Here is a 14,927-nt window from a genome sequence, read left to right as displayed (position 1 = left end):
CTTTACATTTTATATCCATCTCCGATTTGTCTCAACTCTCTTTTTCTATGTTAAGATACTAGTGAATGTTCAGAAGCTAAATAAAAGTGTAGATAAACCTTGTACCCTGATAATCTAAGTACATTGTCAGCTCACAGCATCTCATAGCACAGAGGAATCAAGAGTTGTCTGGTTAGAGAGTCCCTGCCCACACTCTGGGATTTTACATCATTACGTCACAAGTCGGGAAGGGGTTAAGTGGTACGATCTGAGGTCGCACTGACAATTTTCCAGAAGCGTCATAAGACGTTTGTACAGGTGTTTAGATAAAATAGTACTCCACTTACAGAGTTTAAGCACAGAGCACCAAACCATATATTTAGATCATTTTCTTGTTTTTATTTTTAAATAAATGTTACAATCTGCATTATATTCCAACTTTATACAGCTACATTATTAAACAAGTGCAAATTTCCAGAAAATCAACTCCCTTAAACAATGTAAACAAATTTACTCTGTTAAATATCTTTCACAGAAAACAAATTTTGAGTTATTCAAACTTTGAAACGTTCATCAAAATCAGAACAGTAGTGAACAAGTGAACTTCTTAAAAGATTTCTATATGCATGAGTTACTGCTACGTTAGTCAGATTTGGAAAGCTCAACCAGGTATTCTGACATGAGGTCATGAATCCAGATATCGGTGTCTGGTAAAGTGGTGTCCACAACATAAGCCACAACCTTCCGGTTCCAGGGATTAGTGCTTTCATGGATCTCTTGTATAAGTGCCACCAGAGGCTTCTTCTCCACATGGTTTCTGAACACAATTGCTGCTTCTTCAGACCATTGCTCACACTTCACACCTGACAAGAGAAAAAAAATGTATATAATTTTCAGTTAGAATGTAGGTTGAATATATGCAACTTAGAAGCTTTTTATTTTCTCAATTGTGTCATTGTCTCTCTACTATTGGTTAGTAAAAGACCAGGATACCATATTCAAAATCTGCCATCTATATGATAACACCAAAAAGTAAAATCCCCATCCTAATTGTGGGCTAGCTCAATTTGTTGACAAACAGCACCAGTTATAGAAGAAAAAAAAAACCCAAACATTTTGAACAGGAGAACATGCCATACTGGTCTTCATCAATATGGTCTTAGTCCGAATGCACACAAACAGAGCAGCCTGTGGAAATGGGCCCGTATGCATGCCCAATTCACAGACTGCATACCTTGTTATGTAATTAGAAAGTGTTGCTTGTCAAAAGCATCTACATGACCTCTACTTGCAGAATGAACAGGCGACATATTCCAGGAATTTGTGTAGTGTTTACTCTATGCACCTTTAAACACTGCAGTATCACAAGCAGAAAGAATGGGACGCCACCATTTCCTGGACGCATCAGAGATGAGGAGTTAGTGCTGCAACCTCCAGAAAAGTAAGTATCCCCTTTATGGGATTAAAGTGGGACTATTTAGCACTTAATGACCTTAGAGGAAAAGTACAACCCTAGCCAGCAGAAACACTGGTAGTGGGCAATAGTGATTTATTACATCTGCTGTGTTGTGAAAGTTCAGCATGTCTGTATACATACAGGGCACTGCTGCTCATCAGAGGAATACCTGGGATGTAAAATATAAAGGCAGATTGCTGTATTACCCCAGCAGCGGAGTCAACATCACTAGAATCCTGGCCATTGAATAGGTCAATAAATCTGTATGCAGAGTATTATAATGCTCAGTTTTAGTCTGAAAGCCTGCCTATTAGACCCAGCCTCAGCACTCTGCACACACCTTGTTATGAGCCTCCTGTTGCTTATGCAATTACAATACCTCTTCAAGATCCGAGGACAAAATGGCCACTAATCAGTGGAAGCTCGATCCTCTTGCATCATCAAGTGGTTAAATAGGCCCAGAATAGACACCGGGGCTGCTGCCCATACAGACTTATACAGGTAGTCAACTTAAAAACACCCCACTGTTACCATGATGTTTCAAACATTTGAAACTTACAGAACGCATCTTAAACCTAGGGACTGCCTGTACTGGCAATAGAAAGAGGTTAACAAAGATTACATGAAGCTTCTCATTCCAGTTACTTACCAGCTAGCTGACTTGTTACAGCCTGAAAAGGTAACTGTCTGAATTTATCAATCAGAGGCTGAACTTGCCGTGAATTAACAAGCTCGTGGCGGCCGTAGTCAAGCTCATACACAGATACAAGACCATTTGTAAGGATTCCTTTTAAAAGAACCCTGTACCACCTTGAAAAAAAAAAAAAGGTTATATTTAAGTGTTATGACTGTACTATGTGCTGAATGAATTTCAAACAAGGTTACAGACACTTTCCTCCTTGTCATAGAGCCCTTCTATCAAGTGAACAAGAGAGAAACCTTTTCAACATCCCTTTCCACAATCAGTCCCCACAATGTACGTACTTGTTATCCACCTTTGCAGCATAGAGTTTATTTTTCTCTATTTCTATCTGCTTTTCTTCAGTAGTGCTGTAGTGCAATAGCATTTCTTCCATGAGTACTTCTAACTTGTGCAATTCTTGCCAAGGCTGGAAGACAAAATGACCAGGATGGCAGGCCACAGAAACGTAGACATCAATGTGCTCACCAGACCTCGGCAGAGGTAGAGGTGGTGGCAAATCTGAGGAAGGGCCTGTGGTGGCTTGCTCTACAGAAGGTTTTTTGGTTACATTGCTTTGATCTTTCTTGGGCACTGCTGCCTGTGTCCCAGCATCTCCTCTGCCTTTCGACACACTAGATGCAACACTGGGCAATAAGTTCTTCTGCTGCCTCCACAACTCTTCATTGGTGATCTGACGATTGATGCTACGCTCAGGGTCAAGAGAGGCCCTCGATGTGAAGAGATACACGTACACCATGCTTTTTGCCTCATCTATTTTCACCACCTACGAGGAGCCAAAATATAAAAACATGAGTAAAGTTAAATTAATAAAAAAAAACCAAAAAACACAAAAAACCCACTAGAATAACTAGTACTTTTCTTTCCCCCTTTTTAATTTTTATTTAAAATGGTGACCCTTTAAACTTTGCAAGTTTAGACCTAGAAATGAAGAGGAAAAGAATATTCAATCTGTCCACAAAAGTTACAGTAGAACCTTAAAAAAAATTATATATATATTCACACTTTTTTAATTTAACCCCTTCCCGACGCGCGCCGTACTAGTACGGCGCGCGCCGGGTCCCGGTGCATGGAGAGGGCTCGCGGGCCGAGCCCTCTCCATAGCCGGTAAGTCTTTGCTGCATATTGCAGCAAAGGCTTACCGGTAACACCCGCGATCGGTGCTAGCACCGATCGTGGGTGCTTTCACCGCGATCACCTCCGGCAATCACCTCCGCATGGGCGCCGCCATCTTGGCGCGGATCTTCGCTCCCCGATGACGTCACGGGGAGCGGTGATCCGTTGCCATGACAGCATCGGGCCTCACGAAGGCCCGAAGCGGTCTCGTTTTAACCGATTCATTACAATGTGCTATCAGCACATTGTAATGAATGAGGAGTAAAATCCCCATATACTGCCATATTGCAGTATGGCAGTATATGGTAGGATCGATCAGACAACCTAGGGTTAAAGTACCCTAGGGAGTCTGAAAAATAGTTAAAGTAAAAGTAAAAAAAAGTTTAAAAAAAAAAAAATTATATTAAAAAAACCTAAAAATTCAAATCACCCCCCTTTCCCTAGAACTGATATTAATATTAATAAACAGTAAAAATCATAAACACATTAGGTATCACCGCGTCCGAAAATGTCCGATCTATCAAAATATAATAACGGTTTTTCACTGCGTTTAACCCCGTAACGGAAAATAGCGTCCAAAGTCAAAAATGACATTTTTTTGCCATTTTGGAAAATATAAAAAAATTAATAAAAAGTGATCAAAAGGTAGCACAGTCCTAACAATGATAGCAATGAAAACGCCATCAAAAGTCGCAAAAAATGACACCACCCACAGCTTCGTACACCAAAGTATGAAAAAGTTATTAGCGCCAGAAGATGACAAAATCAAAAAAAAAATTTTTGTACAGGAGGTTTGAATTTTTTTAAATGTATGAAAACATTATAAAACCTGTACAAATGTGGTATCCCTGTGATCGTAGCAACCCAAAGAATAAAGTAGACATGTCATTTGGGGCACACAGTGAAAGCTGTAAAATCCAAGCCCACAAGAAAACGTCGCAAATGTGTTTTTTCACCATTTTCACTGCATTTGGAATTTTTTTCCCGCTTCCCAGTACGCGCCATGGAACATTAAATACCGTCACTACGAAGTGCAATTTGTTACGCAGAAAATAAGCCATAACAGAGCTCTTTATGTGGAAAAATAAAAAAGTTATAGATTTTTGAAGGTGGGGTGTGAAAAATGGAAGTGAAAAAACTAAAAAAGGCCAAGTCGTTAAGGGGTTAAATAAATGGGTTGCAAGAAAACATGCTGAATTAGATACTTGTGCTTCCACAAAATGTTTTTTTTTTTTTTTTTTTTATATATACACCGGATTTTTCTGTGTATAAAACAACCCCCACCTTTTCCAGTAAAATAGAGAGTTTATAAACTACCCCGCTTCCAACACACTTATGGTAAAAATAATTAAAATTACCTTATTGAAATTAATTGAAACCATATTTTTGAATTAAAACCTTCAGTACAAAAAAAAACCCAAAACACGGGTGTACGCTGAAGCCGAAATAAGTGATGTTATTATTACGTCTGCCGGCTTCAGAGCCAAGCAGGAAAGGAATCCCTTTTTTCCCCCAAGACTGTGCTCTTTAAATAAAATTTGAATAAAACCTTACCTTTAGACTACATTCAGAACAGTTCAATACTGTGTTTCGGAGCCAGAGGACTGCATCCGGTGTCCACATGCCAATATTAAGTGGAAGATCAGCAAGGCAGCACCTTGTGGCCTACAGACCAAAAAAATATCTATTTAAAGCCAGGTTTAACAAGGCAGAATTGTCAGTGGTCAGTAAAATAACTTGTTATATTTAACCACTAAGGATAGGCCATCAAGGTTATAGTCACAGATAACATTGAAAACCTTTTGAGAACCCAACATTTAGGGTCTTTGCGCAAAGCCAGATTAGTAGTACTTTATATAGATGCCATTTATTTTTAAGTTTAATTTGATTATAATACGCAGGCCAGGGCACCCTCTTGTGCCTAGTTTTGCTCTCCAGTAGTTACTAGTTAACTGGCTGGTTTCCGAAGTGCTGGTTTTATTTGTGGATCCCGTGCTGATTTCAGCTCTGTATCGCTACAATTCCATTCTGTGTAGACAATATGGCGCCAGGACAGATTTGTTAATATTTGCCTTCTCCTTGTGACAGCAGAGTAGTGTATTACATAGTGGTTTAGGCACTATCATTTTACTTTTTTAATAGACTGTTACCTGAGGTGGAATTGAGATCAAATCTCTTAGGAAAGGAAATGGAATTTCTCTCAGCTCAGACACCTTCACTGACGCAATTGTTCCAGAATCAAGAAACTGAACATCTAAAGCTCGACTACTGTGGACACTTGTTATCTATTAAGAAATAAAATGCAAACAGTTGTTAATCTTAACCCAGTAAAACAAACTAATGCAGCATGCACTGTATACGTTTAACTATAGGATCAGAGGTCGCACTATTTTTTAAACGCAGAGTAAAAATTAGGCAGGATGGAGTTAATTTCAGACTTATTTCTTATCTCTGCTTTCCCTCAGCAGCTATACAATTGATCCATGATGGGGTAGATTTATCAGAAGTGTGAGAGCATGGCCCATGGCAACCAATCCAAACTCAGCTTTCAGGTTCCCACACCTGTTTATAATATTAAAGCTGAGCTGTTTGGTTTACGGGTAACAGAAGCAGTTTTGATTTCTGATAAATCTCCCCCATGGTATGGGAGCTCGCTCTTTACCTGCAAGTTTATTGTTTGATGTATCAAGCAACAGCAGTATTGCTCTGCCTATTGCTTCTTCAAAGTGGGGACAAATCTCATGCAAAGTTATACGCATGGAAAGTTTCAAAGCGTAAAACTGCCTATATAGGCAATGATGCAACCTCTGTGCCTGTGTGTTACTAACATTTCAACAGATATCCATTCCTTTCAATAGGGGGGATGGCACTCAAACGTAATAAAGTCTATAGAGTATCTCAAATACCAGAGGGGTGACATTAGTCAATTGACCTCCATGTCATCCCTTTCCTATAGGTATTGATGGTGGACTCACTGCATGAAGACCATTCAGGTAAGGGGAGCTTTTTCTGTTCTAATGATGTGGGGGTCTCAGAGAGCACTTCTACCCACATGGTATTATGATGAATCCTATGGATATGCATACACTCCCAAGTCTCATATTCAACCATTTTAGTAATGTTATCTAAACTGCATAGGCATATTCAATAGTATCCATACCTCCACACGTGCCCATTTACCCTTGCTGTGGGAGAGGCAAATTTTCCCACAGAATGGAAGCGATACAAATATATCAGAAGTAACAGTCTGGAAAACAGGAGGGAAGAAAGGATTTAATAACTTTTCAAGCTGAAATAGGCAAAACAAAACAAGGATAGACATCTAAATGATTAATCTTAAACAACCTTAGATTTCACAGGAAAATAGCCCAAAATGCAACACTATTCTATTCATTACAAGTCAATGGGGTCCATCAAACTCAGTGGTTATACATTGTATGACTGATCAGAGAACTCCATACCTTTGGTTATAAATGGGAGCCATAAAACAGATGCAAACACAGCCTAACACCAATGTGCTTACTCACCTTTCCAACAACCCCCCAGCCCACCCCCAGGTCCCGCACCGGCAGGTCTGTGCCCGCCGGCTGCAGAGCAATCTGATGTCAGCAGTGGCTAACGTCACAGCTTGTGCGCCGGAAAGTCACAAGGACCTGCCAAGGCTTATATTCGAGTCAATGGTGTTTCCCAGTTTTTTGTGGGAAAATTAGGGGCCTATATTTGGGTCGGCTAATACAGTATATTTATTTAGTGTGTTGCTGGCATAAAACATTTCCCCATTTGTGTCTTGTTCTTTGCTGCTTTAACTCCACCTATACAATTTCTAACTTGAAACACACACACTAATCTTTGGACATTGTGATAAAATGTAGAAAATTAGACTACAGTTTTATGATGCATTGTAGATTTGACATATTATGACTTTCCAGACATCCGCTTCTTTAAGTTGGCCAATAAAAAAAATAAATAAATAAAAAAGCCAACATTTCTGCTGCATTTGCAAAATTTTTGGTGCATACCCCATTACCTGCAAAATCACACCCTTTTCACGTCCACACCTTTTTTTTTGTACTAGGTGTTTCAGCGTCTTAAAATCTTGATGCATGTGGCACAAAGCATTTAAGATGCAAGGTTCAACAAAATTATGTAGTATACAGAATAAATTAAGCTTGTGCCAAAAGCATAAAAATGTAGCATACCTTTGAATTAAATTCAGCTTCAATTTTACATAGCGTCTCGTTGAGCTTAGTCAGACCTTTTGACGGGACCTGACAAAACAATGTTCCATCAGAACAAACATTGGTCACAATCACATTTGAACAGGAAGCATTGACCTGAAAAATATAAGAAATTAATAACCATTAAGAAAATGCTGTCCTGGCAAAACACGGGGGACATCTAATTCAGAGGTAATATCCAAGTGTAAAACACACTAACATTTACAATTCTTAATAAGCAACATTAAAATCAGCAAATTCAGAACCAAAGCATTAACTTTCCATAACAGAAACCTTAAAAGGAAATCAACCAGCAAAATCATACATGATAAACCAGGGACACTCATAGATCCAGGCTCTGTGACTGTGTTAATCTTCTTATATTTGTTATCCATGGCCTTCCTTCTAAATTCAACTAAAATTATGCTAATGAGCAAAAATGGCTACTCTAGCTCCTCTGTGACCTGGGTTTTCTCCCCCAATTGTCATCATCCTTGTCATATGAAGTGTTGTTTCTTGTAGGACCAGTTGTAGTGTTTAAAAAGGACCCGTCACCCTTAAAAACGGCACCACTAAGGTAAGCAGCTCCTAGTGCTGCAACAGTCCCAGCAGTGTTACAATGCTAGATTTATCGGAAACCTCCGATAAACGCTAGCAGACACTGCAGCGAAGTACACTAGAAACGCTGGTGCTGTCTCTTCCCTGGACTGCCCCGCACACTCCATAGGCAGCCACCGCCCCCTCATGAATACGCTTTGAGAGAGGTCAGGTGTTTCTACTGTAGCGTGGCAGTGTCTGTGAAGGTTATCGGAGGTTTCTGATAACTCTAGTAGTGTAACCCTGCTGGGACTGTTGTAGTACTAAGAGCTGCTTTAGTAAGTGTGACAGGTCCTCTTTAATGGTTTTATGTTCCGGTTAAAGTACAACAGTAAAGTATAAAAACTTTTGCCTGACTCTGCACTAAGCAAAAATAAGCAATTCTCTAGTTTACCACAATTAGCCATCTGCAGGTGTTAAGCTGCTAGCAGAAGTTTTACCTTTTTTCTCTCTATTTGCCATGTTTTCTAGTTGCCATGGGAAACCGTATAGTACAGCTAGAGATGACAGGAGGCTTGTTGAGATGGTCTGTAGGGCCTGTAGTGATGTCCCCAGCATGTGACTCATCACATGGCCTGGCTCATATGAAAGTACTCACTTTGATGCAAAAGACCTTCAGTGAAGTCACAAGCATCTGATGAGTCACATGCTTCAGATCAGCCAATTACAAACATGCTCTCCTCTTCTGGCTTCAGGAAGTGCCCACCCACTTCAGAATGAGCTGAATTTGAATCTAATTATATATATACCAGATATATGTCAGGCTAGAAAGCAGCCAGAAGCAGGATACAGGTATTGTTGGAATTGTTATCAAAGGCTCTCTCCAGCTATTCTAACCCTATTTTTTGTCAGTAATTTTACAGTTATGATTTAAATAATTTTTACTATACATTGTAGTGAGCGGATGAACATATATTATAAAAAAGCAGCAATTTTAAACATGTTGCCATTTCGATACGGAATATGTGTGTAGTTATTTGGTACTGCAACTTTTGTGGCGCTACATTCTCTAGCCATAACTTTTATTCTTTGGGGCCCCTCCTGCATGTATAATCCATTCACATCGCACCGTAAAATGAGGGAAAAAGTTAAAAACGAGATATTTTTACTGTGCTGAAATCTTGAACATTATTGCTGTAAAACTAGGCAGCTTTACCTTTAACTGTACACGCAAAGAATTATCCCACAGCTCCCGAAGACACACAGCGTTTATGTTGACGTCGTCATCCCCCGATGTGTCATAGAGAATAACCAGGGGCTTCTCTGCCTTCTGTAGAATCTCAACAGCAAGAATTTTACCACAGGCTTTCACCTCCACAGCTTTCACAAGAACTGGGTCATCACAGAATGCTTCCAAACCTTTCAAATAATTTTGGATACATATGCCAAAAAAATATTGTTATAATGCACAGCCAATATATTCTAAATCTGTCAATTTTCACAATTGATTGTGTCACTGTTGGTAGCCATGGCCATTAGCTACCCAAATACTATTACACAAAGTGGCATAAACTAAACCAACCAAAAGAAGGTGTAACATTATACTACAGAATTAAAAAGGAAAGGACCAGATTTATTATATTTATTTATTTTTTTTTTTTTTACAAATTTTCCCTATATGCAGCTTTAAAAGGGCCTGTTTTCTGCTTAACAAACTTTACTTCCTAGTGAAGGTGTTTAATTTTCCATGCCGTGTACTGGAAAGCTGGGGGAAAAAAATACAAATTAAATTGTAGAAAAACCCTTTTGCATGATTTTTTTGTGGACACAGTTTTACGGCTTTCACCGTGTGCTCCAAATGACAACACATGCATTCTTTGGGTCTGTGCGTTCATGTGGATATCAGGTTTTAAAAAATGAAAGGGAGTTGTGTAAAAAGGTGTAATTTTTATGGTATGAGCTGACATTTTCATAGCTACCATTTTGGGAACTGTATGACCTTTTAATCACCAGGAGGGCCTGCTACACGTTTAAGTAAGCCCTTTGGGCGACAGACATGGTGGGCCTTTTTATAAAAAAAAAAAAAAGAAAGAAAGATTCACGTCCAGGTGCCATGCTGGTCCCCCCCCCCCATGAGCCACACTGCCCCCTCCCTCATAAGCAGCCTAATTTCATAATAAATTTTTCATTTCTTAACCCCTTCACGCTCCGTGTCGGAGAGATCCGCCACGGAGCGCAGTGACTTAGCGCTCAGTGGCGGATATATCTGACACGGCGCTTATGCCGGCTCGGCTCTGGATCAGAGCCGAACTGGCATCGGGAAACACGGGGTGCCGGCTATTAGTAACTAATAGCCGGCACCCCAGTGTAACATGTCTCTGGGCATCTAACATGTCTCTGGGGGGTCTTTCCCCCACGATCGCCCCCCCCCCGAACAGTTTTCGGGGGGCACCGATCGCTGCTATGGAAGTGCTGGGGTCCGATCTGGTCCCCAGCACAGCCTGCAGGCACTGCCAGTAAGATGGCATCTGTGACGTCATCTTACTGGCATAGTGCCAGCCTATGCAAGTGCATAGGCTAACACTGATAATACCCTGCAATACATGATTATTGCAGAGTATTATCATGAACAAGCAATCAGATGATTGCTTGGTCATTTCCCATGGTGGAAAAAGTGAAAAAGTAAAAAAAAAAAAGTTATTCAATAAAAAATAAAGTAATAAATCAATAAAAATGCCCATAAGCCCCATAACATATAAAGAGACATATAACCCCAAAAAAGTTTAAATCATAACAAAAACCCCACATATATAGTATCACCGCGTCCCTAACAACCCGTAGAATACAAGTAAATCATTATTGAACCCGTACGATGAACGCCGTTAAAAAAAACTATTGAAAACCCACCAAAAATTAACATTTTTACCTATTCAATCTTACAAAAAATGCCATCAAAAGTGATCAAAAAAACATATGTACTCCATAATGATACTGCTGCAAAGTACAGCATGTCCCACAAAAAACAAGCCATCAACCAGCTCCCAAGTAAAAAAAGTAAAAATGTTATGCCACTTGGAAGACGGCAATGCAAAAATTATAGATTTTTTCCCACATTACGGTTTTATTTGACAAATTTAGTAAAATGTAAGAAAATATATTCAAGTCTGGTATCCCCGTAATCGTATCGTCCCATAGAATAAAGCTAACATGATTATTAGGCTAAACGGTGAACACGAAAAAAAAAAAGTCAAAAATCCAGTAGAGAATTGATGCTTTTCTACTCATATCCTCAAAAAACGAGTTCCTAAATTTTCAACAATAGGTGATACCAACCCCAAAATGGCATCTCATCCCGCAAAAAAAAAATGCCAGCACATGGCCCCAATAACAAAAAAGCAAAATTTTATAGCCTACAAAAGGGACCAAAGAGGAAACTAAAATCCTGGCAGCTGCAGGTCCCTCCTTCCATTCTGCGCCTCGCTGTGTACCCATAAAACAAGTAACGGCCACATGTGGGGGGTCTCTGCACTCGGGAGAAATTGCAGAACAAATTGTATGGTGGGTTTTCTATTTTTATCTTTTGGAAATGTGTAAATTTTAGGGCTAAATGAGCATATAACTGGAACAATTTGACCAATCTAAATTTCACCGCCATTTTGATTCAATTACTATGAAGATCTCAAGGGGTTAACAATCTTCCTAAAGGCTGTTTCTGATAGTTTGAGGGGTGCAGATTTGAAAATGGGTTGATTATATACGAGGGTTTCGATACTAAATATGTAACATTTCATTCAAAACTGTATTTATCCGCAAAAGAGTAAATTCTGAAAATACGGAAAATCGCTATTCGATTTGTAAGCCGAGCGACATCAAAATATATTATCCAGACATTTCAAAAATTATGAAAATGTAAAGTAGACACATGGGAAATGTTATGCAGCAACTTATTTAGGTGGTAAATCTATCTACCTGAAAATGTAATGATTTTGAATTTCAAAAAAGTGAGATTTTTCAAAAAATTCATAATTTTTTCTTTTTTTGGAAAATAAACGCAAAACTTATCAGCCAACATTTACCACTAAAATGAAGTACAACATGTGGAGAAAAAAAAACTATCTCAGAATCGCTTTGATAAGTAACAGTGTTCAAAAGTTATAACCATATAAAGTGACGCAAGTCAGAATCCAAAAAATGGGGCTGAGCCTTAAGCTGTAAAATGGCTGCGTCCTTAAGGGGTTAAACAATACAATTTTGACTGTATGAAGACACCACTATGAGAATCTCACTGAGAGTCCCTGAAAGAAAGATAACAAAAAGGTATGAGAAGGCAAACTGGATTTCCAAAACAAAAACCTACCTGCTAGTCTGCATTTTGCAGCCTGAAAAGGAAGATTGTAAAATTGTTTGCTTAGCCGGCAAACTTTGCTGCCATCCACAAATTCGCTGAATCCATAGTCTACGTATAACACCTGCAAAAATAAGGTGATGACCTCATTAACTTTCTGCCGTGCACAAGCTTACATGCAAAGCTAGGTGCCTATGACAGACTCTGATGCTTTCACCATCTTGCCATGTGGGTCATTACTACAAACATAGCGGCTGTAATGGGGTCCAAGTGGCCAGTGGAAACAGGCATCCTTTGTAACAATTTGCCTTTTGTTACACTAGGATACAGTAGTATGTACCAACAAGCAATTTTTCAATAGATAGTTGCATCCAGCTCTACATAGGACAAGATGAATATTTTATTAGTTTTCACAAAACAATGGCACCACACAAGTAAACAAATGAACAAACGTGAACAACTAACGGGTTTCATCACAGTGATCTTAATCATGGTTATTGACAACAGTCAATCATGGCACAATAATAGGTTATCTAAAGATTTCTATGCCTGTCACCTTTGAAAACAGCACTAGGAGCTGCTTACTCAAGTTCTACAACAGATGTAGCACTGTTACATTGCCGCGATGTACAATAGAACCGCCGGACTAATGTGTATGCATTCCGGCGTATTCATGAGGGGCGGGATTAGGGGGGGGGGGGGGTGACTGGTGGTGAAGCTCGGCAGTCACTGCCGGCCTATGGAGCGGGTGGGGCGATCCGGGAAGAGGCAGCGCTCCGGACCCCCCCTTCATGAATACGCCCGACTGCTTACAGTGCGATCCGGCGTTTCTATTGTATAGTGCGGCAGTGTCTACTAGTGTTATTGGAGCAGTGTACCTTATTTTGGTAAGCAGCTCCTAGTGCCGTTTTTACAAGTGACAGGTCCTCTTTAAAGATCACACATAATAATCTGCTACAAATAATGATATATAAAACATACTCTGTGTCCGATGCGTCTAATCAGGTAATATATGACTATTGCTATGGAATTCTCCTACACACCCATATATATCTTTAGTAAAGAGTAGTATGAAATACCTTCATTCTATTTTCCTCCACAGACTGTATCTGAGCCCGAAGCCATGTCTCTTCTTCTGCTTTACAAGCCACAAGTTGTCCCTCCTTTAAGGAGCGCAGTTTCACAGGTGATGCATGCGTGCTGTAAAACTCCTTCATTTCATCTTCCATAAGCTCTTGCGCAGCAGAGTAGTCTTTACCGACACAACTAATGAAGAAAAAAAAAAAATACATCCAATTCCACTAGTGTCTCTTGCAGATTTCACAACTCATGATAATACATCTTTGTGTTTGAAACATCTTAAAGAACCTCCTAACCCAAAAAGCTTGGTGGAAAGTTAAGCTTGCGGTCACAAGGGGCTTGTATTGTGGTTAGAAACGCGAGTTAGAAACGCGAGGGAGGGGCCTCAGCCTAAATGAATATGCGCTTCCGTGGAAATGCATGTGATCGGTAACCAGCACCCAGCGTCTTGCTTTATTGGACTGAGGCGCGCCCCTGTGCTCTTGCATTGAGTTTCTCAAGTGCCACATGTGACCACACCCTCTTACTTTGAGTACATGTACCAATGTTCCACTGCCATCACAACTGATACAATAAGGGGTACTCACCGTATGAGAACTTCCTCTGTGTTATTTAATTCAACTACAAGAACAGAGGGTGAAGCCTCTGTAGGAATAACCAGTGGTGGGGGAGTCAAATCTGTATCCAGCTCCTCCTCTTCTGACTGTTCCATTGAAGACAGCTCATCATCCCGTTTCTGACCGTTGTTAGTGACCAAAAGACTCTGATTCTGTCCTCCGCTTTGAGGGGTCTTTGGATAAAGAATTGCTTTTAATGGGTTTTCGCAAATAACATCCACGCTGGATATTTCAGTAAGGACATCCATGTTCAGTACATCAGATGGAAATTTAATTTTGAACGTGTCCTCAAAGACTTTAGGGAGTGCGTGTAACCAAAGACCGGTGCAATAGTGGGTCAAAAGTTCAGAAATCTTTTGCTTAAGCTCAGAATGAGGTATTGCGTTTACAGTTTGTTTAATGGTTGATGCAGGCTTTGCCTGGCCAGCAATGGCATTTGGTTTAACCTGATTGTTGTTTTGTGGCTGGACAATCCTTTGAGGCATCTGTGGCTTTTTAGTGGAAGAATATAAAATAACTTCTGTGCGGCCATTGCTTGTAAGGTTCTGTACCTGAAAGAACAAAGGCTATTAGTCTGTTTATGCCAAAACTCTTCATTCATAGATGTGCTTTTAACTCAGCTCAGCACAAGGTTATTACTATTTTACCAGTTTACATGTATACATGAAATATATGTATTTATATCTACATACGTTGTTAATTTTCCAGATCTTGGCTTACGGTCATTTAAATAGTTTGCATCATGTCATTAACAAAAGCTTCCTAAAGAATGATACCAAGCAGAAACCTTGCAAACCATGAGGAAGTGATAAACAAAGTATTGGAAAACTGCATAAACTTCCCATAAAACAAATCAGATTGGCATACCATATAAAACTGG

General features: G+C 39.7%; 1 protein-coding gene across 1 annotated transcript in view; it reads right to left on the bottom strand.

The window, feature by feature from the left end:
- Positions 1-363: 363 nt before the first annotated feature.
- TDRD7 (tudor domain containing 7) overlaps positions 364-14,927 on the bottom strand; it is a 32,595-nt gene continuing 18,031 nt past the window's right edge. The window contains exons 7-17 of the mRNA XM_072154623.1: positions 14,018-14,598; positions 13,430-13,616; positions 12,363-12,474; positions 9,222-9,424; positions 7,451-7,585; positions 6,412-6,498; positions 5,402-5,536; positions 4,806-4,916; positions 2,420-2,901; positions 2,085-2,245; positions 364-842 (exon numbers count right to left, since the gene is read on the bottom strand). Of these exons, the coding sequence (XP_072010724.1) occupies positions 622-842; positions 2,085-2,245; positions 2,420-2,901; positions 4,806-4,916; positions 5,402-5,536; positions 6,412-6,498; positions 7,451-7,585; positions 9,222-9,424; positions 12,363-12,474; positions 13,430-13,616; positions 14,018-14,598 (2,415 nt within the window). The 3' untranslated portion in view covers positions 364-621. The remainder of the gene's footprint in view (positions 843-2,084; positions 2,246-2,419; positions 2,902-4,805; positions 4,917-5,401; positions 5,537-6,411; positions 6,499-7,450; positions 7,586-9,221; positions 9,425-12,362; positions 12,475-13,429; positions 13,617-14,017; positions 14,599-14,927) is intronic.

This window comes from Engystomops pustulosus, chromosome 1 (genome assembly GCF_040894005.1).
Source record: "Engystomops pustulosus chromosome 1, aEngPut4.maternal, whole genome shotgun sequence".
NCBI classification, from domain to species: domain Eukaryota; kingdom Metazoa; phylum Chordata; class Amphibia; order Anura; family Leptodactylidae; genus Engystomops; species Engystomops pustulosus.
The sequence above is the reverse complement of the archived record's forward strand: the minus strand, read 5'-3'. Positions and strand labels throughout refer to the sequence as shown.